Source organism: Corapipo altera, unplaced genomic scaffold (assembly GCF_003945725.1).
Source record: "Corapipo altera isolate COAL_440 unplaced genomic scaffold, ASM394572v1 255, whole genome shotgun sequence".
NCBI lineage: Eukaryota > Metazoa > Chordata > Aves > Passeriformes > Pipridae > Corapipo > Corapipo altera.
In genome coordinates, this window is record NW_020884929.1 from 2,664,576 (window position 1) to 2,686,962 (window position 22,387).

The 22,387-nt window shown below is 37.5% G+C and overlaps 1 protein-coding gene across 12 annotated transcripts in view; it reads left to right on the forward strand.

Moving 5' to 3' along the window:
• The window catches only part of KIAA1109 (KIAA1109 ortholog), an 84,258-nt gene that overhangs the window by 21,027 nt on the left and 40,844 nt on the right, over window positions 1-22,387 (forward strand). For 11 of the 12 annotated variants that reach the window (XM_027658849.1, XM_027658850.1, XM_027658855.1 and 8 more), the window contains exons 18-39: window positions 847-1,055; window positions 3,369-3,596; window positions 4,135-4,272; window positions 4,564-4,740; window positions 6,486-6,614; window positions 7,041-7,160; window positions 9,131-9,408; window positions 9,521-9,771; window positions 10,193-10,451; window positions 10,836-11,679; window positions 12,494-12,564; window positions 13,026-13,199; window positions 13,477-13,597; window positions 14,440-14,586; window positions 14,768-14,895; window positions 15,007-15,209; window positions 16,853-17,050; window positions 17,691-17,902; window positions 18,087-18,238; window positions 19,092-19,242; window positions 20,048-20,200; window positions 21,455-21,695. In XM_027658849.1, coding sequence (XP_027514650.1) covers window positions 847-1,055; window positions 3,369-3,596; window positions 4,135-4,272; window positions 4,564-4,740; window positions 6,486-6,614; window positions 7,041-7,160; window positions 9,131-9,408; window positions 9,521-9,771; window positions 10,193-10,451; window positions 10,836-11,679; window positions 12,494-12,564; window positions 13,026-13,199; window positions 13,477-13,597; window positions 14,440-14,586; window positions 14,768-14,895; window positions 15,007-15,209; window positions 16,853-17,050; window positions 17,691-17,902; window positions 18,087-18,238; window positions 19,092-19,242; window positions 20,048-20,200; window positions 21,455-21,695 — 4,584 coding nt within the window. The remainder of the gene's footprint in view (window positions 1-846; window positions 1,056-3,368; window positions 3,597-4,134; window positions 4,273-4,563; window positions 4,741-6,485; window positions 6,615-7,040; window positions 7,161-9,130; window positions 9,409-9,520; window positions 9,772-10,192; window positions 10,452-10,835; window positions 11,680-12,493; window positions 12,565-13,025; window positions 13,200-13,476; window positions 13,598-14,439; window positions 14,587-14,767; window positions 14,896-15,006; window positions 15,210-16,852; window positions 17,051-17,690; window positions 17,903-18,086; window positions 18,239-19,091; window positions 19,243-20,047; window positions 20,201-21,454; window positions 21,696-22,387) is intronic. The other variant, XM_027658854.1, reaches the window with a different exon arrangement.

Consider the following 22,387-nt stretch of genomic DNA (forward strand, 5'->3'; position numbering starts at 1 on the left):
AGTTATGGGGTGACATAAAACTCTTTCAAGTTGAGACGGTAGAAGCAGAACTGATGAAGGAGAGGTATTAGAAGAATAATGAGGGCTAATTTGAATGGACCTCAATCAGCAGGTGTTAGAAGATATGCTGGAGAGCATTTTTAGGTTTTGAGTTCCAACAATTCACATCTAAAAGAACTCAAATTTTAGAGGACGAAGCAGAAAAGGTAAGATTGATTTTGCAGATGTTCATTCAGTGCTCTTGTGAGACTGCCAGCTCGTGTCAAATGTGCATTCTTCACATTTTGAAAACATTTACTCAGAATGGTAGCAATTGAAACCTGCACTTGAAAGTTGGTGCATACACAGGTAATTTTGCAGCTTCCTTCACTGAATAATCCAGCACAGTCCAGTTTACTTCTAATCTGTGCTGCTCATAGAACGTGTTTGTTGCGGTAGCAACATCTGGTTCTCTTTTTTTTGGAGTCAGTTTTTTAATACAACTTTTGCACTTTTCATGTTTATTCCCTTTTGTTTACTCTGCAGTAGATGTGGGTTGTGGGAAATCTTCTACGCTGCTGAAATAAAAGCATGTCTCTGTTTAACTTCAAAAGCAAGATAAATAAATGGAATATTTTTTCAGAACTCGAGGGATTGTTTTTCTCTTGCATAATTAACATGGACTAAAATATTCTATATTTTCTTGTCTTCCCATAGTTACTAGAGATGAGAAACCAGTTCTGTAGCATAGACACATTCACATAATACAAGCTATATCTTTAATACACATTAATATTCACCGAATTTTGTTCAACAGAAGCCTGACTTGCGATCAAAATCTGTTTTCTGCTTTATTTTGCTCCAAAGTGTCAGAAATGGAAGAAACAATGTTGTCTGTGCTCAGGCCGTCGCAGAAAACAACCGACAGTGTGATTTCATCTCCCACAGCTTCCACCCGCCTGCCCCTCGACCCCTCCGAGCTGCCCCCGGATAAACTCCACGTGGAACTGGAACTCTCCCCAGATTCCCAGATAACCCTGTATGGACCCCTGCTCAAAGCCTTTCTGTCCATAAAGGTAGGCATGGGAACACAGTTGTGGATGGCCACGTGTAGGAAAGGGAAACGATGAGTTTGAAATGGAAAACTGGAATTCCGCAGAAGACGTGAATTTGGAGGGAAACTTTTTGTAAGCACTAGTTTGGAATGACTTTGATAGGGATGAATTCAATTGGCACAGGCTTATGAGAAAAATTCATATACATATATATATATATGTAGACCCACATCTGCATAATTTTCCTTTGAAGGCATAGTGTGTGCTCTGGACATGTGCTGAAAATTTCTTCTTGGAGTTTTGCAGCAGTAAAATACAAAATAAAATCGTGATTATAACTAGAGCTTATATAAACAACCCTTTTTATGGAAAGTTATAGCAGAACTCATACTTTTAGTGCATTTTAAGTTCTGCAGAGTGCCCCAAGTATCTGTCTGATTTTGTTTTAATTAGATTCTGTCAAGTTTCTGAAGTTGGGATCATGGAGGGGAATGGGGAAGGCCAGGAGAATAAGCTTAATTTAAAAAGTTACTTCAATAAATAGTGAAGAAGAATGATTCATCCTTTCCTTGATGTAAATCTGTTATTCTTTACAATGTGCTTGTGTTGCTTTTGCTGTGTCCTCTTCCGTTCCTGATTTTTTAGGGTGTCTAGAAACAGTTGAATTTCTTCCCACCTCCCTCACCTTCCCTTGTGGTGACAAAAGCAGAGGCAGTTGAACACTGTTTGAGTACCAGTGAAACACTTGGGGTTTAGCTGATTTTTGTGGTTGTTGGTTTCGGGGTTTTTTGTGTGGTTTTGGGGTGGTTTTTTGGTGGGTTTTTGCTTGTTTGTTTTCTCTGGAGGTCTGTTTCAACCTATGCAGATCTAGGCTAAGGTCATGCTCTCCAGGCTGTTATTTTGAGTCAGAGGATGAGGAGTTTTCTGAGGCAGGGGATTACTGAAACAGTAATTTTCATGAATTTATGTAAGCATTGCATGTAAGCAATGGATAGCAGTTTTTTAGGGTATAGGACTTGCAAATAAGCTCATTATTTTTTCATGTTGTTGATAAAATAAATAAGATTAAAAATAGGCCGGTGTTGCATCTTGGAAGGCTTGATTTCTCCTGATGCAGAGGAAAAGCCCCCATGTTTGAATTGTTGATTGAGCCCCTTTTTTGGAACCCATAATTCATGAGGTAGTTCTGTCTTTCCAAGCAAAGCAGCACTTCTCAGTGCTCTTGGCCTCTGGAGGTAGATGTAAGCAGTGCTACATTAGATCCTTGTTTCTATAATGATTTAATTTTTAGGTGCAGATTTCTCAGATGAAATCTAGCTTTTCTCTTCTAAATCTCAAGGGAAAATTTAGATTAATACCTTGTTTTAAAAATGTGCATTTATTGCTCTTTTTATAATTTTTGTGGCTCTGTTTTGATCTTCTTGTCCAGCTGTGCTGGGAGCACCTCTGGAAGAATTTGGGAGAGGTTTTTTTTATGTTCGTTTTCCTGATTTGTGGTTGAAATGTTGTTTTCAGTTTGTTTTCATTATCTTTTCTAATACACGTGCTGGAGTTTCCTGTACATGCATCATAAGCCTTGTAATCTCGGGAAGTAGTTTTTTGGTGTTGCACACTCTGTTTCTTACTAAGGACTTTCTGGATTTCTTACTACCCTCTGCTGGGTCTGCCTTATAAAAAAAAAACCCAAAGAAAATTCTTCTTCAGCTTTTTTTTTAAGGGCAAGGACATGACAAATTCTCAGAAATCTGATTCTGATGCATTTAATAAGTAAAATAGAAGAAGGTGTGTTTTTTTTTTTTTAAATTTTTATTAGTGATAGATTTTGCCCGTAGAATTTGGCAACATTACTTTGGTTTTAGATAATTGAGGAGGATTTGCTTACAAACAAGGTGGCTTTTAGACCCGAGTGAGAAATGTTTATGATCTAATATTTTAGAAGCACGTTTAAGACTTTTAAGTTTGCTGGAAACAAGACTGGATGAGGGTGACTTCCTGCAGGATGTGTTTTGTGTTCTTACTCTGTTATCTGTCTTTAAAAGCACAAAATCTGTTTAAAGATGTCAATAATAATATTTGTATTACGTTCATCTAAAATACCAGTACTGCAAAAACTACTGAGCCCCTTCATTTCCTATGAAAGCACATGGCCTAAATTTGCTCATTTAAGCTATCCAGTTTTCATAAAATTAAAATATATATGTTTCTTTAGCTGTAAGTTGTTGCTATACCACTTATTTTAGGGAGGACTGACAGACAGAAGATTGGATTTGTATTTCAACACACTGTCAACATGTTTTTCATTTGTTTCTTACGTGTCATAATTCTTTTTCCTAGGAAAATTACTTCGGGGAAGATGACATGTACACTGATTTTGAGGAGGTTATTTCAAGCCCTGTTTTGTCCCTGTCAACATCCTCAAGCTCTGGCTGGACAGCTGTGGGAGTGGAAAATGATAAAAAAGAGAATGAAAGTTCAGTCAAACCAGTTCACCCTCTCACTTTACGCCCCTGGGATATCACTGTGCTTGTTAATTTGTACAAAGTGCACGGACGATTACCAGTGGTAAGTGCTTTAAAATCCTAAAATAATTTGCTTTATTTAATTTATTTATTTTTTTAGTTTCTTAATCTGGAGCTAAATTTAATTCCCTGGAATGTTTATTCACTGTGGTGCTTACCAAAGCATGTGTATACTCTCTGCTGAAACCGTGGCTAAACTGATTTGAGACATCATTTGTTTTGCTTATCTGGGAGGCAGAACTGGATAATTTTTTATATGATTTTTATTCACTGAACCTAATTTGTGTGATATTTTCGATTGACCATTATGATTTCTCTGCTAATTAGCAAATCTGTCTTCTAATGGTGCACTCTGCTGTGTGCAGCTGTGTTCTGAGAGGTCCCCAGGAATAAAAGATTGGATTTGCCCAAATAGTCTTGAATTGCTGTTTATGCAATTGTCAAAAGTTTCACAGGCTTCTTTTTGAGTATCCACTTGAAGGAAAATTATCATGCTTCCTACTCAGAGATTTGCCACTAATCTCAAAATTTCAACCATGTTGTGTATTTTCTGAAACAGATGTGGTTATTTTTTATTTTAGCATTGCAGTCCAGATGGTCCAGAGTGCCCTACAGCTTTCTTGGAAAGGTTGTGTTTCGAGATGAAGAAAGGATTTAGGGAAACAATGCTTCAGCTTGTACTGTCTCCAGTGAATCTGTTCCTTAATGACAACTATCAGGTAGTCAGTAATCTGATTTTTACATGTTTCCATGTGTGTGTCTGTATTGTGGAAGTTGTGTTGATCTTAAAACTGAATTCCTTTTTCCTAGGAACTTTCTTGTTGGAAAATCCTGTTTTAAAATCTTTATTTCTGTCCAGTTTGTGTTTTAGTGAAATGCACAAAAGACAAGATTGCATTTCCTTAATTTTGCTTAAAAACATTTTGGAGAAGGTTCTCTAGGAAATATTATTTTTAAGAATTTTATTTTTTTTTACAAGAATTGCCTTTTAACTCCCTTGTCCTTGACAGAGACCTGCAGTGGATGAGGTTCTTCGGGAGGGTCACATCAGCCTGTCAGGGCTGCAGCTGAGGGCTCATGCCATGTTTTCAGCAGAAGGTCTGCCCCTTGGAAGTGATACTCTGGAATATGCATGGCTCATAGATGTCCAGGCTGGGAGCCTTACAGCCAAAGTTACAGCACCACAGGTACCATCTAAAAACTATTTACTTTGAAGTATTACCTTTCTTCTTTCTTCTAGAACTGGTATGGCATGGATTTTTGGAAAGCACGTGGTCTTAGCTGGATTTGGATGCATCTGTGCCTTAAGTAACCTTTATAGTTTGAAAATCTAATAATTTCTATAAATGGATAGGAGGTGCCAAATGAGGTATTGTCCAAGTCACGTTATAAAGTCGGAGGCAGTGATGCTGCTCACTGCATAAATTCTGCTGCTTGGTCCCACAGGAACACAGTTTGCTTTCCCAGTATTGGATCTTATTAGTTCAGTCCTAGCACTAACTCCTTTTAGTTGTGCCATTTATGATACATTTATTTTTCCAGATAGATGAGTGGCTCCAAGTGATGATGGATGATAGATGAATGTATCCAAGCAGATCACTTTGATTTATTTCTGCTGTGATCTGCCAGTTCTTTAAAGAAGTTTGCTTTGCCAGTGTATTCTGAGGCATGAGAAAAGTACATAAATTCTATTCACTGATTACTACTTGCTTTGTTTATTTTTAATTTTTTTAAGACACTTCTACATCCTCTTGTTCCTCTAAAAATGGGCATTGTTTTCTAGGATTGAACACGTTTCATCCTGAGACTTCTGCAGCAAATAAAATCAAAATAAGGCACATAAACAGGAAACAAGTTCAGTAAATCTAAAGAACAGACTCCAGATACAATTTCATGCTATATGTACAAGACATTACTAGTGATATTAAGACATTACTAGTGATATTTCCCAAAATGCTGCCACTGATTGAAATAATCTGTAGTTTTAACTGCACTGCTTTGTGATTCAAAATTAAACATAGATGATTCGAAGTACTCTAAGGTTAAAGAACATTTCTAAATGCTTAATGGAACCTAAGGATTTTCTTTCCTTACAAAGCCATTCTCAATTGCATGCAGCATCTAGGGTGTTTATATATATTTTTACTTGTCAGCACTGCTATGGAGCAGAACTTGAATTTGCTGTTTCAGGGTCATTGGCTTTTTTCCTCCCATAGTGTGATGTATTGCAAGAACTTGTGAAGGGACAACACTAAAGGGAGGAGGAGAGGTTTTGTGCAGGACAGTCACAGCTGTATTAAATTCCATTTAAATTACTGCTGATTTTAAGTGCCCTTTCCTTTGGCTAGCCAAAGAAAACCCATTTCCCTCTCACAACAGAGACAGACGGTCATGAATCATTTCCTTTATGAGCGAGCTAACTCTATAAAAGACTTAAATCAACAATAGGCTAATTAGTAGGTCTAGCAAGAATCAGCTGTGCTCTGTTGAGCCACTTTACATTTGGAAAGCACTCCTATGCTTTCCAAATGTAACTTGCTTACACATAAGCAAGTTTGACATTTAAATTATGAATGGTAGTAAAGTACTTTGAGGTATTCTTTGTGGTAAAACATGGGGAGCTCTGTCTTTACAGTGAAGTTCTCAGTTTGCAACAGGAAAAGCTGTTGCCTTTTATTAGGAAATAATTTAGGAAATTGTTTTGTGTCACAGTGTTTTCCATGAAAAACCTACAGACTTGCATGTTGTGGTGCACATAGGAATAAAAATCAGGAAATAGACTTTGTGTAAAGAGCGAGCATGGTGGGGTCTTTGTTTTTACCCCTGCCCACCTCCCAGCCTTTGGTGTTGTTCTTTCAGCTCTCCATTGAACACCAAAATTTCAGTTTGCATAGGTGGTGTTAGACAATGTGCTGTTGTTGTTTGCTTACAGCTGGCATGTCTTCTGGAATGGGGACAGACCTTTGTATTCCATGTGGTGTGCCGGGAGTTCGAACTGGAAAGGCCCAAATCCGTAGTGATTTGCCAGCATGGGATTGATCGTCGATTCTGTGACTCAAAGGTACCCTTTCATCCTTCTTAATTGCTCACCATATGTGCACAGGTTGGAACAGTTCAGAAATGGAGCCTTAATGTTATCAGGACACGTGGAGTATATAGTCAGATTGAATGTTTCCTTTGATAAATGAGAATTATGTTTTAAAAGGAAAATGATTCTCTTTGGATTTTCCCATGGATACACACAGTGGAAGCCAGGAGAGCCAGCTGGGTCCACTGACATTGCTGGACAGAAGAATTAGACATGCACAAGGGAAAATGAACCTCAGCACAGAAACACCACATCATACCCATGTTGATACTGTAGAATAAATAACTCCTTGTTGCTCTAGTATTAGGCTTCTGTTAAACAGAAAATAAACAAAAGGATTGGCACAAATTGATCTAGATGCTTACATGTATTTCCCTTTTGTTTTTCCCTGTTTTCCAGATGAATTGTGTGCCTGGGCCATGCCCAACATCTGATGACTTAAAGTACACAATGACTCGCTTGGCCATGGATGGAGCAGATCTGTACGTGGTAGAACATGGCTGTGCCACCAATATAAAGGTAAAAATATTTCTCTTAACAGCAATTTAAATGCTTCTTTGTCAGCAGAGTTCTTTGTGGTTTTTGATAGAATAGGTACCTGAATTAATTGCTTGCTTGCATGCAGTGGACTAATCAGAATTTCTGAAACTTGAAGTGATGAAAGGTTGGCTTGGGCTGGGCCAGGGTTAGGTCAGTTTGGCTTCTACTCATTAGTTCCCTTAATGATTTTGGAAAATGGTAAGGAGGAGTACTTATCTGCCCAAATACAAGTGGAAGCTGCAGGAGTGGTGTAAAAAATTTAGAAAACGCTGGGTAATGTAAATCTCAGTGTTTTTACCTGAGAACTACTAAGAACTTGTGGTGTGAGTTGGTAACTCAGCAAATGGAAATGATTGCTGTGGATCGTGTACAAGTCAGTGCTTGGTAATGCATGATCCTCTTGTGGGATACAGCTCTTTAAGAGGTATCTTTGATAGAGAAGGGAGAAGTGTTAGTGCCACTGCCTGACTGAATCTTCTGTTCAAAAAGAGCTGTGCAGAGAAGAGCTGAAATTCTTCCATTATCTTGCTGCACAGGAAAAATCTGGAATAATTTACTCGGTGTAGCAAAATATAAGTTTAGAGGTAATTGAGTTATGGCAACAACAGAAAAGAAGAAAACTGCTATGCTGATATAACTAAGAGTAGTGCTGTTAGTTAATAAATTCAGTTTTAAACAGTGGACTTAAAATGTAAGGTTTTGGGCACGGCTTCACATTACAAGCAAGAATCTATGATAATTATTTTAGACATTTTTTTAATGACGTGGTATCTCATCATTTCAATGGCTTGCTGCCCTGTGGCAGTAAAAAAATATATTTGAGCCTCCAAATTCTTTTGAATCCAATATTAAAAAGCACCATCACAAATATTAACTGTGTCTGCAGGCATAAATATGAATGGCAGTATTTTCAAAGGCAGCTTAATAACCTGAACCACTCTAGAAAATTATATCCTGAATGTGTTTCATTCAAATTTAAAAAAAAAAAGGTTTCCAATGCTTCTTTATAATCTGTGACAGAGATGAGAAGTAATAATTTCATATTAACCCTGTGGGTTGCTCCTCCATGGCTGGGTTATGTTTCAGCTTTTCTTGCTTTCAAGTTGGAAACTCGATGTGAAATTTCAGGTGCTCCATGGTGACTTTTTGGAGAGGACCGAAATGTGCAGGAAACTTAGTCCAATGTCTTCAGATTATTTGAATTCTGAAGTATGTGGCAGGGTTATGTTGTGGTTATTTTAGTGTACACCAGTGTTGGGGAGGATTGATATGGTCTGGGCAGGTGGCTTAGTTGTATAGCGACCAGTTTTTCCCAGCAAGAGCTTTTGGTTCATCTTTGATGGGCAACCTCCTTTTTGATTCACCAAAACTACTGGAATTGCATCAAAACAAGAAATAAAGAGTGATCATTAGGAGCTACTATAACACAATTCATATGGATCTCAGTTAAGGTTTAGGATCTGGAGTTTTGCAGTGGTTAACATGATTGTCTCATTGAGGTATTTATTAATTGTACAGCTAATACAGCTTTATATTCAAAGTAAATAATTGCAGTTTTAGTCTAAGGACATAGCACGATATGTACCATATCAAACAATCTGATTTTGAAAGTTTTAATTTCTTAGTTTTTTTCATGACAGTGAAGAAGTTAATGATGTAATTTTTTTAAAGTTTCATTACAACATCTGTCCAAAGTCGAGCTTTCTTTTTTGATCTGTTTACAAAGACTTCTAAGTAAAGATTTTATTTTTTAAAAACTGGCAGAAATGAATTTCTAAGCTTGCCTTCTTTTGTGCACGTGCTTACGTGCATATAAAACTGCTTCTTTGGAGAGAAGAGTTCACAGAGATCTTTTTGGACTATATGGTATGTGGTAAGTGGTTTAAGACTACTCTCTCTTTGTTTGACTCGCAAATAAACAGAGTTCATGCTTTAAATCCTATTTTCAGATGGGTGCCATACGCATTGCCAACTGCAACCTGCACAACCAGTCTGTTGGAGAAGGTGTCAGTGCTGCCATTCAGGACCTTCAGCTGAGACAGTACGTGGAGCAGGTGAACAACTGCAGGACTGGTCTCCAGCCCATATTAAGGAGGGCATATTGGCTGGAAGCTGGCTCTGTCAACCTGGGGCTCATCACTGCTGACATTGCTCTGGCTGCAGATCATCCCTCGAAACATGAGGTGCAGAGACACTTCTTAGAAACGCACGACAACCGAACTAAGAGGTGAGAGACACCATTGAAGGAGTTGCATTGGAGAGAGAGAGATCTTTTCATCTTGCTTTCGCTGAATTTAAACGTGGTCATGTTTTTGTGTTCTGTTTTTCTGCCTTTATAGGTTGTGGTTTTTGTGGCCTGATGATAATTTGAGAAACAAGAGGAGCAAGAACAAGTGTGGCTGCCTCGGTGGTTGTCGATTCTTTGGTGGCACCTTAACAGGACTGGATTTTTTCAAACTTGAGGAGCTGACACCTTCAAGCAGCTCTGCTTTCTCAAGCACAAGTGCAGAATCTGATATGTTTTACGGGCAGTCTCTACTGCAGCCAGGAGAATGGATAATTACTAAAGAGATTCCTAAGATTTTAGATGGTGAGAATGCATTGTACTGTATTTTTATTTTATTTTGGCCAAACATAATTTCCTAACTTTTTATAATGTTTACAATTCTGGTTAATAACCACAACTACTTGTGTTCTTGTGGCGTGGGCCCTTCTAAGAGCTGACAGAGCTTGAAAGTAGTAAGCAAGCTTTCATATGCTGAATTTTTATATTAACATGCAACTCCTTTCTGAGTAAAACCCTTGCTTTTTGACTTGTCTGTTCTGCTTATGTAGAAAGCAGCCTACCAAGACAATCTGATGTTTCGATGCTGGGATGTTATTAATTTTTGTTAGTACAACATGCTAGGATGCTTTTATTTAATGAGGATTTTTATTTCAGTGGGCAAGGAAGAGACCATCGCAGGTGTGTTGTCGGATACTCAATTTTCCTTTTCCGTTTCTGATCCTAGGGAAAGCGAATGGTGTAAAAAGGAAAGATTGGGATTGCAGATCTATGGGTATAGAAATGGAAAGGAAAGCACAACACCTAAGCCTCCAAGTGCCGTTGCGCTCCCACAGCTCCTCATCTTCTTCCGAGGAAACGAGCAGTTCCAGCGCTGCACTGCCCTTGCTGGCAGGGGAGAAGGACAGCCCCTCATCCACCACGGAGGATCACCTGGGACAGAAGGAGTTCTTGTCTGGTGCCAAAAGGGAAGATGGTCATGGAAGGTTAGTACTCTCTGAATATGGAAAATAAGCCTTGGATTTAGCAATTTATAAAGCATTTGGTTGTTTTCTAATGGGTGCTGCTGAAGTGCATTTCCTACTTTGAGTGTCAGTTTGGATCCCTGATAGGGGATGATTAGCTGATAATGGTAGAAAATCCAGCATGTAAGACGACAGCACTTGCTGTTAATGTTTGGTTTACATCCTCTCTATGTAGATAAATGGACTAACAAATGGCAGAATGTAGTGTATAATCAGCATTATGAAACTAATGACCACACTAATAGAAAGTCACAGAACCACTGATGCATCTGAAGGCTTCTGCAATATAAAAAGAGAAGCATTAATAACAATACAAGCAAATGAACCTGTGATTTCTGTTTCCAGTGTTGCAGTTGAGGCTGCAGAGGGCCGTCCTGCGTCCCCTGGCAGCCAGGAGAGGCCTGTTGGGCAGTCTCCCATGAGGTCTCCGCTGAAGCGGCAATCGTCCGTGTGCTCCGCCCGGCTCGGGAGCACCAAGAGCCTCACGGCCGCCTTCTATGGGGACAAGCAGCCTGTCCCAGTGGGGGTGCAGTTCAGCAGCGATGTGTCTCGCAGTGATGAGAATGTCCTGGACTCCCCAAAGCAGAGGAGGAGCTTTGGTTCTTTTCCATACACTCCCTCTGCAGATTCCAACTCGTTCCACCAGTATCGCTCCATGGACTCCAGCATGTCGATGGCCGACAGCGAAGCTTATTTTTCTGCAGCAGAGGAGTTTGAGCCAATAAGTAGTGATGAGGGTCCAGGAACATATCCAGGGAGGAAGAAGAGAAAAAAGCAAGCTCAGAAAACTGAATACAGTAGAGGGTCTATTTATCATAGTGTGGAAGGGCCCTTAACAAGCACAATCCATGGAGAAATTAGCCAAGATATTAAAACGTTGCCAATTAAGACTCATCCTTCACAGGCTTCATTTGTTTCAGCTCTGGGAGGAGATGATGAGCATGTTGATAACATGTATGTCATGGACTCTGAGAAGACTGTGGAACGTGAGCAAATAACTTCCCAGCAGCCTGTAATGGCATGTTACCAAAATTATCTTACACAGTTCCAGGTGATCAACTGGTCAGTAAAGCACCCAACTAACAAAAGAACTTCAAAATCCTCATTACATCGCCCTTTAGACCTTGACACACCAACAAGTGAAGAAAGTTCATCCTCTTTTGAGCAACTTTCTGTCCCAACTTTTAAGGTATGGAAGATGGAGGAGTAGAGAAAGGAGTAAGAACTCAAAATAACTTAAAGTTGCTTAGTACGCCTGTTGTGTAAATAAGGCTACAAGAAACTTGAAATTTCTTTGCTTTTTGTTAAGGAATAGCTTGAATTTTTGACTTCAGATCATGGGGCTGAGTGGCTGAGAAGTTGTGGACAAGAAAAGATGGAGTTAGAATTGAGTGGATGAGATGTGTGTTCTGAATGGTCATTATTGCTCTTAAAAATGTTGCCTGTTGAATGATACACAGCTGAATGATATTTATGTGAGCTTTGTTTAAACTATGTTATACAGAATTGCTATAGGAGTATATTTGATACTGATCAAGTATAGTCCTTGCTCTAAGTGCTTTATTTCAGAGTAAAATTGAAACTCAGATTTAGCAAATGATTTTTTTAAATGACAGAAGCATACATGCTTAAGGAAGGAGCTGAAAGGAAATACATCAAAAATAATGGAAATGACTTGATAAAAAATAGGTGTCTGACCTCTGGAATTCAGTTAGTCTTCATTTTGCAGGAAAAGCTTTGTGTTCATAGAAACCTCTTGTAGGTTAGTATTTGAGGTTTTTTTAAAAGCAATGAGTTAATGTTTATCTAAAAACTTCACAGTAATCTCTTAAGTAATTTAAAAAATAAACCTAGGAGTTTCTGTATACTGTATTGGAGAATCTGCTTATGAGGGATTCTTTCAAGAAAAAAACTGCAAAGGGAATGTTTGAAGACTCCTTGGTGTTTGTTTTTTTTCCATGTATGGAAGGAATGTAATAAATTTCTTTGCACTCTTATCTTAGATTGTTAAACAGGGTCTCACAGCTAATTCATTACTGGACAGAGGCATGCAGCTCACAGGATCAACATCTAAGTAAGTTGAATACTGTCTAACATTATTAGCATATTTTTTAAGAGTAGAATTTTCCTGATGCTCTTTTTAAATATTTTGGCTCTTGCTAGCCCATCCAAAATTTGATTTATAGCAGTAGTTTTCAGTACCAGATATATTTTAGAACAGGATATTCTATTATGAAATATTTGGGTTTGGTCAAAGAGAAAATACACAATAAATTATTTCACTTGTATGTTTTCAAGATTGAAAATGACAATTTAATTTTTATTAATTTGGGAGGTGGTAATGGCAAGTGTCCATTGCATTGCCAAAAGCTGAACTTGAATCTAGGGATTGCCTGGGATTATATTTGTGTACTTTCTAAGCTATATGGTAGAAGAAACCTAATAATTCTAATAATAATTAAAATGATACCAGTATGCTTTTGTTTTTTTTTTTTTTACAAACCCTGATTATTAATTTGCATTTGTCCTGTTTAGCACACCTTACACTCCTTTGGATAAGAAGTCTGCAGAAAATACAGATGATGAAACAATCACAGAGGAATGGACATTGGATCACCCTGTCTTCCAGACACGGACGACAGCAATAGTAGAAGTGAAAGGAACTGTAGATGTAGTTCTGACTCCTCTGGTAGCAGAGGCACTGGATAGGTAAAATTAATTTTATTTTACTACTGCAGTCTATGGTAAAATTGGTCTGGGTTAAAAGTATTGAATACCGTAGCTGATGGAGCGGGAGGGCCTTGTGCCCATTGAATTTAATTCTGCATTTCCCAGCTGGAAGAATGTTCTGCTCACCTGGGAAGTGCCCTTTATGTCTGTCAGTGCTTATTTTTTTCCCCCTGTAGTGTTAATGACACAAGATTGATGGTGTGTCACGTGAAACTGGAAGTTGAAGTGGTCTGTTGTGGCTTGTTCCCCCTCACAGGTACATCGAGGCGATGGTGCACTGCACCAGCTCTCGCCACCCGGCAGCCATCGTGGATGATCTGCACTGCAAAGTCCTGAGAGATGCTGTGCAGAACAGCAAAACCAGCTTCTCAGAAAATGTAAGGAAGGCAACAAGGACTTTGGAAGAATGTACATGGCTTGAAAGAATACTCTTTTCTATATTTTACACAGAAAAAACTTTAATTCAGTGTTTTGTGATATAGTAGCTAAATGCTATATTAATTTGGAATAGATGTTTATTTTTATCTTGTGCCTAATGTACATGCATTTCTATAATCAACTGTTATATACTGTCAGTGACCAGAAATCTCTCACAGGACTGAAGTGAAGTTTTTCTGTTTTGGACAGCCTAGTCATAGCTACAGTAATTTGCATGAGATCAGAGCGTGCATTCTGTTCTTTGAAATTACGAAAACTGATATTCTCAAGTATTATATTCATATCAGCAAGACTTTATTTATTATTTTACAGTAGTTAGGGAGAGCTGTGAATGTGCCTGTGGGTTTTTTGCAGTTCACCTGATACCTTAAAAAATTAATGTAGCTTGAAAAGAATTGTATGGTAGTTCTACAGAATTAGGAGTCCTTTCTGTCCAAGGTAATGACCATATTTATATTTTATGATTTCTTAGACTTCACAATGTGGCAGACACTTAATTATTTGCTTCATAATGAGTTGTTTTATACAACTTAGATATGAAGAACTCAAACTTGCAGTTTAAATCTGATCATTAGAAAGTTTACTGCAGAATAGTATTACTGCCCCTATGGATCTAGACCTACTGTAAGTGCTACAGCCCTTGCTCTGGAAATCATGGTGTTGTGATATAAATGAAGTTAGAATCTCTTGCTGCTTCAGTGCTAATAAACTATCCTGTTACTCTTGAGCTTAGCAGCTCTGAGTTTCAGTGCTAACAACTGATTTTTCTTCCCCCTCCAAGTTATCCTCGAAGCAGGATATCAGAGGAACAAAAATAGACACTACCACCACAGGAACAACAAATCAGGGACCAGCACAGACCAATCTCTCCCTAAAGCAAGATAATGTGACAATTAAAGGTCTTCAGGCCAATGTTACGGTACCAAAGGTAACAACTTTTTGTTTAGCTTACTCGTAGACATGTACCTCAAAAATTACCCTTAGTTTCTATCCCTGTTAGTTCTCCAAAGCTGAGAAGTACAAGACAAGATGGTATCAGAAATTAGTGATGTCTACTGTGACATGTTTTTCTAAATTTCTTTCCTCTTTGGTGGAATTTTTTTGTCCAGGTGAACCTGTGTTTACTACAAGCATCTGTGGATGAATCCCCAGGGGTTTCTTCCAGCAAAACCGTGACTCACGTTTCGTTGGTAGCTTTGTGTTTTGATAGAATTGCCACACAAGTTCGTATGAACAGGTAAGAATAGCACATAGCACTGTTTGTAATAAACTTTAAACAAAAATAATCAAGGGAATTATGTCCAACTGAGATTTGCTTCATTGTTTTTTTTCTCCCTTATATTCAAAGGGGTATAGTTGAGGAGGCTTCAAACAGTGCAGAAACTGGGAGGAATTCTGTCACATTCGATCGTTACATCCAAACCAGCAAAATGCAGCCCCAGTCTTCTGGCTCACTGAGATCCAATTCTGGGGCAGAAAAAGGAAAAGAAATTGCTGCTAAATTGAACATCCATCGTGTTCATGGACAACTTAGAGGCCTTGATACAACAGGTATTAAACAATTCTTAGTCTCGATCGTGTAATTTGTTTGTGGTGTTTTTATCAACACAGATAAAAAGACTATTAAACCTGGAGATTTTGCAGATACTTTAAAAAGAAGGTTAGGATGGTAACTGAATTATTTTCTGTTATTCTACAAAGTGCTGGATGTAAATGTATGCAGATTTAAAACTTATCAAGATAAACTTCTAAGCAGTTTGTGTGGCAGATAAGTTGTATTGTAAATACTGACCTGCACTGGTGGAATTTCAGGCCTGAGATCCTTTCCTCTCAGTTCATCTCTTTTCAGTTACCAGTTCTTGTCACCTTATGAGGGGAACAAATTATACTTCATTGCTTTCTTACTTCTTTCTAACACTTTGAAGATAGACATAATGTTCCTGTTGTCCAAGCAATTTCAGCATGACAAACTGTAGATTTTCAACTATAGTGACTCTAAAACTGAGAATGAGATCTGCCCAATGGACTTCCTTCTTGTTTGTTTTAAGGAACTGCCTTCAAGAAGCTAGGAATTATGTTTTGCTATAACTTCCTGATCCTGGAAAAACTAAGCAGGAAAAGTAGAGGCAGTTTTTTGTTAGAACTGAGTCAGTTTTGATGCAATCTATACTGGTTGGTGCCATGTTTTACTCTGTCCCATGAAGAATAAGAGTCTTTAGGACAGGAGGAAGTAAAGCAAGTGTGATTAAAAAATACACCACAAATAAATAAACAGTCCACTGCTGTGCCAAGATGGGTGAGCAAATGGAATTGGAGGAAAACAAAAGAAATAAGAGGACATTAAAATGGTGTAACTCCATTTTCACTTGGTGATGGGGAGAATCTCAGCAGCAGTTCCCTCTGTTGGGTATGCTGCAGGCATTCAAGAAGGCTAATTTTGGAATTCTAACCAAGAAAACTCATCATCTTCTGTTTAAATGGTTTGAGAAGTGCCTTTCTAAGGATCTTAGCATTCGATGTAGACATCAAAAGTGAATATGGTTCTAAATTGGAGGCAGAGAGTGAGGATTGGAAGGGATATGAAGTGACTCAGCATAGTTCTTTTCCTCAGATATTTGACATTTAGCCCCTGTGTGACTTAATAGGGAGGAGGTATAAAATTATTTAAAATGTTTCATCTGGGAATGTCACTAAAAGAAAGGATTTATACTTAAGCTACATCCTAACATCAAAGAAATGGAGGTGGCATAGTACCCTCCTGGATCTTTGACAGCCAAGTTCTTAATCAGTTAAAAGCTGCTTCAGTCTGTATTTTCTTGGGAATCTGTGAGACTTAGTGCTTTACATCTCCCCAGTACAGACACAGACATACTTCCAACCATGAAGCAGTCTTTGAATTAAATGTACAACTTCATTTTTAAATATCCTTCAGTGCGCTATGTTATATATTATTATATTGTGCCCATATTAACATACCAAGAGCAAGGTCTTTTTTCCTCCTTCCATGCTTCTTTTTTTCTTGCCTGTGCTTCAACTTTAATCTTTTTCTTTCTTTTTTTTTTTCCCCCCTCCTTCTATTTGAGGAGTGCTAAAGGAATAACACTACCAAAACACTGTAAACTTCAGAGAGCTGTTTGAAGATGGAAAGTTTTTTTCGTTTTGTAACCAGGTAGTAAATATGTTTATTTTCACAGATATTGGAACTTGTGCAATAACAGCTATTCCTTTTGGGAAATCAAAAGTTCTTTTTACTTTGGAAGAGTTGGACGAGTTTGCTTTTGTGGATGAAACAGATCAGCAAGCTGTTCCAGATGTAGCTCGAATTGGTCCTAGTCAAGAGAAGTGGGGTTGGATAATGTTTGAGTGTGGAATAGAAAATTTAACTATAAAAGGTAAAGCTTTATATTGTTTTGTCTGATAAAATTGCTAACAAGTCGATTGTTAGACCTTCCAGTTTAGCAATTATTTGATTAGAAATTGTTGAATATAGGTGGTACGAAATAGTACATGTCTGTGATAAATAAATTAAATTAGATAGGTTATACAGTAAAGGAACTTTTAATAGTAAATACAACTTATAACAGTATATGAAATAATTCCATATAAACTGGTTTAATCCATTTCTGAACTTAAAATGAAATTGTTGAAATTGATGCTTTCACTGATCACTTAAATCCTGACCTTACCCACAGTAAGTGTCTGTATATAAGGCCAGGGTTCCGTTCTGGGAGGGGAGAACTAGCTTCAAAAAGAAAAAAATCCACAACAGTATATATGCATTGTCTGTCATCCAAGTTATTTTTTTCAGGGAATAGTATTTAAAAACAGTTTTTATGTGAGTACTCTTTATCTACTTGGAACAAACTATCAGAAGCTCGAAATTGTAGTGATAAATTCTTGTATCAAATGTTAATGCATCTTGTTTAACCCAAATGGTGTGTATTTCTCCTCTTAAGTGCAGATCTTTTCTATGGGGTGTAACTTAGAGATATTTATGCCCTGCAAACCTTTACAGTCTTGGTATTTTTGCAGGAGGAAGGCAGTCTGGAGCAGTGTTGTATAATACATTTGGAGTCATGGGGAAATCAAGAGACACAGAGAGAGGTGGATTGCTTGCATCGAATAACTCTTCAGATTCCCCAACTGGTAGTGGTTATAATACTGATGTGTCTGAAGACAACCTCCCTTGTGATAGAATAAGTCCTTCTTCAGATATTAATGGAAATTCAGTTTCAGACGAGCAGGTATGTCTTTCACCTTTTGTAAGATCTCCTGGCTTTGCCTTGGGAGACTTACTTGACATCATTAGTTTATTTTTCTTTGCCTAAATGCACATGAAACAATTTTTTTATGGTATGGTAGTGCTTTTCAGTGTAATAATTTTGGAAAACAATTTCACTTTTGACTTTGTGTTTCCTCTTTTTTAAGGATGAAGGTGTTGAATCTGATGATCTAAAAAAAGATATACCCTTGATGCCTCCTCCCCCTGACTCTTGCAGCATGAAGTTAACAATCAAAGAAATTTGGTTTAGCTTTGCAGCTCCAACCAATGTGCGCTCTCCAGCCCATATATATTCAAGGTATACTTTTATCTGGTTTAAAAGAAAAAAAAAATGGTACTTCTGCCTTGTTAAATTTCAGTTGTGTTTGGTAGATTCTGAATGTAATTTCAATAAATTTTGAAACTTCTCTGGAAATTAAAATTTTGGATTATATATTTATCACAGTAACTCTTTCTTCAGTTATATATTGTTGTAATTTATGTGGAAGTGTTGCTAGAAAACTTTTAGCTAGATGCAATTAAAAGAAGAAAAGGAAGATTTAAAAAACCCAAACCAAACAAAAACCCCTCACTAAAAGCTTCTGGTGAGATGGAAATGTATGAAGGAGAAAGGGGAGGATATTTCTTTTGCACTATGAATTTCAGTATAAATGTTTGTTAAGATAGTTTTTCATATGGTGAATGTAGAATAAGCCAAATATGTAAATCTGTCAGCAGTTTAAGGTCAGTATAGAGCTATAAATAAGAAAATATTCCGGTATTCTTACCTCAGCCCTTCAGCAACAGTCCTTTATGAGGGGTTAGTAACAGTTAATGTGGGAGTCAGTCAGTGATGGCAATTTCAAACTGTATGATTTCAGTAGGGAATACCAATGGGAAAAGGAAGGAATAGCAGTAGCAAAAGTGGATGGAATCATGAGCATGTGACTAAATGACTAAAACAAAAACTGCCTTAGGTACTTGTAATGGTTTTGACTCTAAACCACCACAGGTACCTTTTGCCAGCTTTCACCTTCAGGGCAATAGATCTTTGTTTATTACTTTGCATCAATGTTCCACCTGTTTGACTGTCATTCATAACAGCACTGGAAAAATCTTGCTAATTACTGCTGCTGCCTGTGAATCCTAATTCTCTTTATTTTTCCTCACAGGCAGCTGAACCTCCTGAGCACTGCAACACCTGCAGTTGGTGCTTGGCTTGTTCCTATTGACCAGGTGAAATCGTCATTAAACAAACTCGAAACCGAAGGGACCCTGCGGATCTGTGCTGTCATGGGCTGCATTATGACAGAGGCTCTAGAGGTGAATTGTAAAATCCATAGGCTTATCAGGACAGAACAGTGCAATAAGGAATATATACTGTTTGGAATTCTGGGTATTTTCACTGACAAACTTACAGCACCTCTTGTGAACCTTTAGCTCCAGAACTGGTCACAAGAATTCACTGCACAGTCCCAGTAAATTTCAGAATAAAAAATAGGTGTTACTAGTGAGGAAGCCTTGTGCTTCTTACTCCCCAGAGTAAGAAATATGAAAGTAGTAAGAAATATGAAAGTAGTAAGAAATATGGCTGTAGTGCCTGGTAATGAAATATTTTTGTCTACTGTTTGTTTGGTTGGCACCATCTAGTGGGAAGATTTCAAGGTGGTGCCCATTGTTGAGGTTGTCTTGCACTGAAAAATTGATGCGTGAGGCTAGTTTTCTGCTGTACTCAAAAGTCATCCTTTGCAGCAGTCTCTTATTCATACCTCCCTTCCTATTTTTTTCTTACCTTTTTTCTAGCATTAAACCAAATTACAAAAATGCCTGTTTTGTCTTCAAATAAATAGTTTCTTTGAAAATCTCAGCTAGCTTTGCATATATGTCTGTTAGTCCAGAAGTCTGCTATTTGTATCCAGGCTTTTGTTTTATTGCTTCATATAAACAGATAAGCATCAAGTATGATTTTTCACATACACTGTTGAAAGTAAGGTGAGTATCCATGTGGCAAATCTTTGTTTAAAATGGGTTTAGAGTTTGTTGTATCACGGGTGAAATCCTGTCATTTGTGCTCATGCTCTGTTTGCAAGGATGTTCCTATGCTGAAAATTGTTTTATTTTATTCTAGAATAAAAGTGTGCACTTCCCTCTGAGAAGCAAGTACAACAGGCTTACCAAAGTGGCTCGTTTCTTGCAAGAAAATCCTTCTTGTTTACTGTGTAATATATTGCACCATTACCTTCATCAAGCAAATTACTCCATTATTGAGGATGCCACCATGGTGAGTTACCCTGTAAAACTGGAAATAGCTCAGTCTTTTAGTTTCAAATGTACCAATACTACTGTCTTAAATTTGGTAACAGTTTAAGGAAAGTTAACAGGCAAGGAAATATAACCCAAACTCCTATATATCTTCAAAATGATAAGTAGATATGGCTTCTCTCATGTTGTTTGCTTTCACATCTACCATTTTTTGTTGTGGCCTGTATATATGCATAATGTTTATCAAGCTGTTTTATTAGTAAATACATGACAAATCATAAACCAAACAAGCATGCCTTTAAAATTATTAATGGCCTTTTCTATCAGATTTCATTGCCTCTTTATCAGATTTCACTCGCCTTTTTATCAGATTTCATTTTTCATGGTTTTAAAATTGAATAAATCCCAAGTTTGTTAAGGCAAGTGCATGAACCATTTAGCTCATTCGAGATGCTCTCCTTGGAACTAGTTTTCATGTCTTGTAGAAATACTTGGATAATGCAGACAGTGTAAGGAAGGAACTAGAATTGCACAAACTTCAAGGCTTGAGAATCATGATGCCTTTAGAATGTAAATGCCTAGATTGTAGTGGGAAATAGTTGTTTGAACAAACATTAGGCATAAGGAGGAGTGTTTATTCCTGATTTTGTGTCATTTCCATAATCCAATTCCACAGCTGTCAGCTTTAAACACTCTGGTTTTCAACATGATTCTGTGACATTCAGCTGAGAGCCCAGTGATCAGAAATAGCACAGTTTGTGGTGGAAATAGCACTGTTTGAATTACGGTCAAAATAACAAGATTTTTTTTTTTCTTTAGGACAATTCAGTGATGTAATCAAAACAATCCCTATTTTTGGCCTCAAATTTATGTTCTTAAAATACTACTTACCAACAATGGGAGAAACCATCATCTTTTCAATTTCAGTTTTGTTTCTACAGTCAGCCTAGCGTTGCTATGAATTTTAGCCTGTAGTTCAGAGCCTTATAATTACTTAAGTACTTCTATATTAACAAACCTGTTTCCTGTTGTTTATTTTTGGCTCCTCAGGTCATGTAGATAAATGTATCTACTATGTTCAATGAAGCTGTAATTTTTATCTCTCAGCTCTTTGGCTTCTTCTGTCTGAATTACCGTGGCGTGGTGCCAGCATATTTGTCATAAATCTCTTGAGCACAAAGACTTAAGGGAGCTTTGACTTTTTTTTTCCCTCCAAGTTTACTTCAAAATGCTGTGATATAAATTTTAATTTATCTTTTTTTTTTTTTTTAAGAGTGATGGCCTTCCTGCCTTAGTGACTTTAAAGAAAGGTCTAGTTGCCTTAGCAAGGCAGTGGATGAAGTTCATTGTGGTAACCCCAGCCTTTAAAGGAGTCAGCTTGCACAGACCAACCCAGCCAGTGAAACTGCAGCCAAATGCCTGCCATGAGCATGAGGATGGACTTGGATTAGACAATGGAGGGGGTCTTCAGAGTGACACAAGTGCTGATGGAGCAGAATTTGAATTTGATGCAGGTACTTTTGTGTTCTTCTGCTTCCATAAAAAATTCATGGAGACAAGTAGATCCTCTCAGAGCATTTGTAATTTCTTTAGTTTTAATGCTTGAATACATTATGGTTTTCATTTTTTAGAATTATCAAGCTTCTTTTTTAAAATCATCTTCATTCTGAAGCTGCTGCTACCAATTATAATTATAGTATTACAATAATTAGTACTTGTTCAGGGAAAAACAAAACAGGAGACCTCACTTTCTCCACATGCTTTGTCTTGTTATTTCCTGCACAAAACACATCAACCTAATTATCTACTACCTTGGAATTAGGATTTTTTTGTGCAGGGTCTGACCTTTGTTAAGAGTTGTAAGATGCAATTCTAATGAATTCTTCCAGGCATAGCTTTAAACCTACCCTCTTATTTGTTCTTTGTGAAGACATTTTCTCTTCTTTTTATTCTCCCCCCTCATTTTTACTACTTAAATGGTAAATTTCTATTGTTGTCTTACATGTTCCCAATTTGAAATAAGCTGCTGATTTAGCTTTGTTTTTGATCTATATCAAAGCATTTAGGTTTGTATTTGATATAGAGCTGGCGTAAGACCTGCAGAAAGGAGGGGCATAAATAGATACATGTTGTTGGAGCACTCTTTTTTTATTGAGTTCACTTAGTCATTTACATTAACTGAGGAAAAAGTAGTTTCAAAAATCAG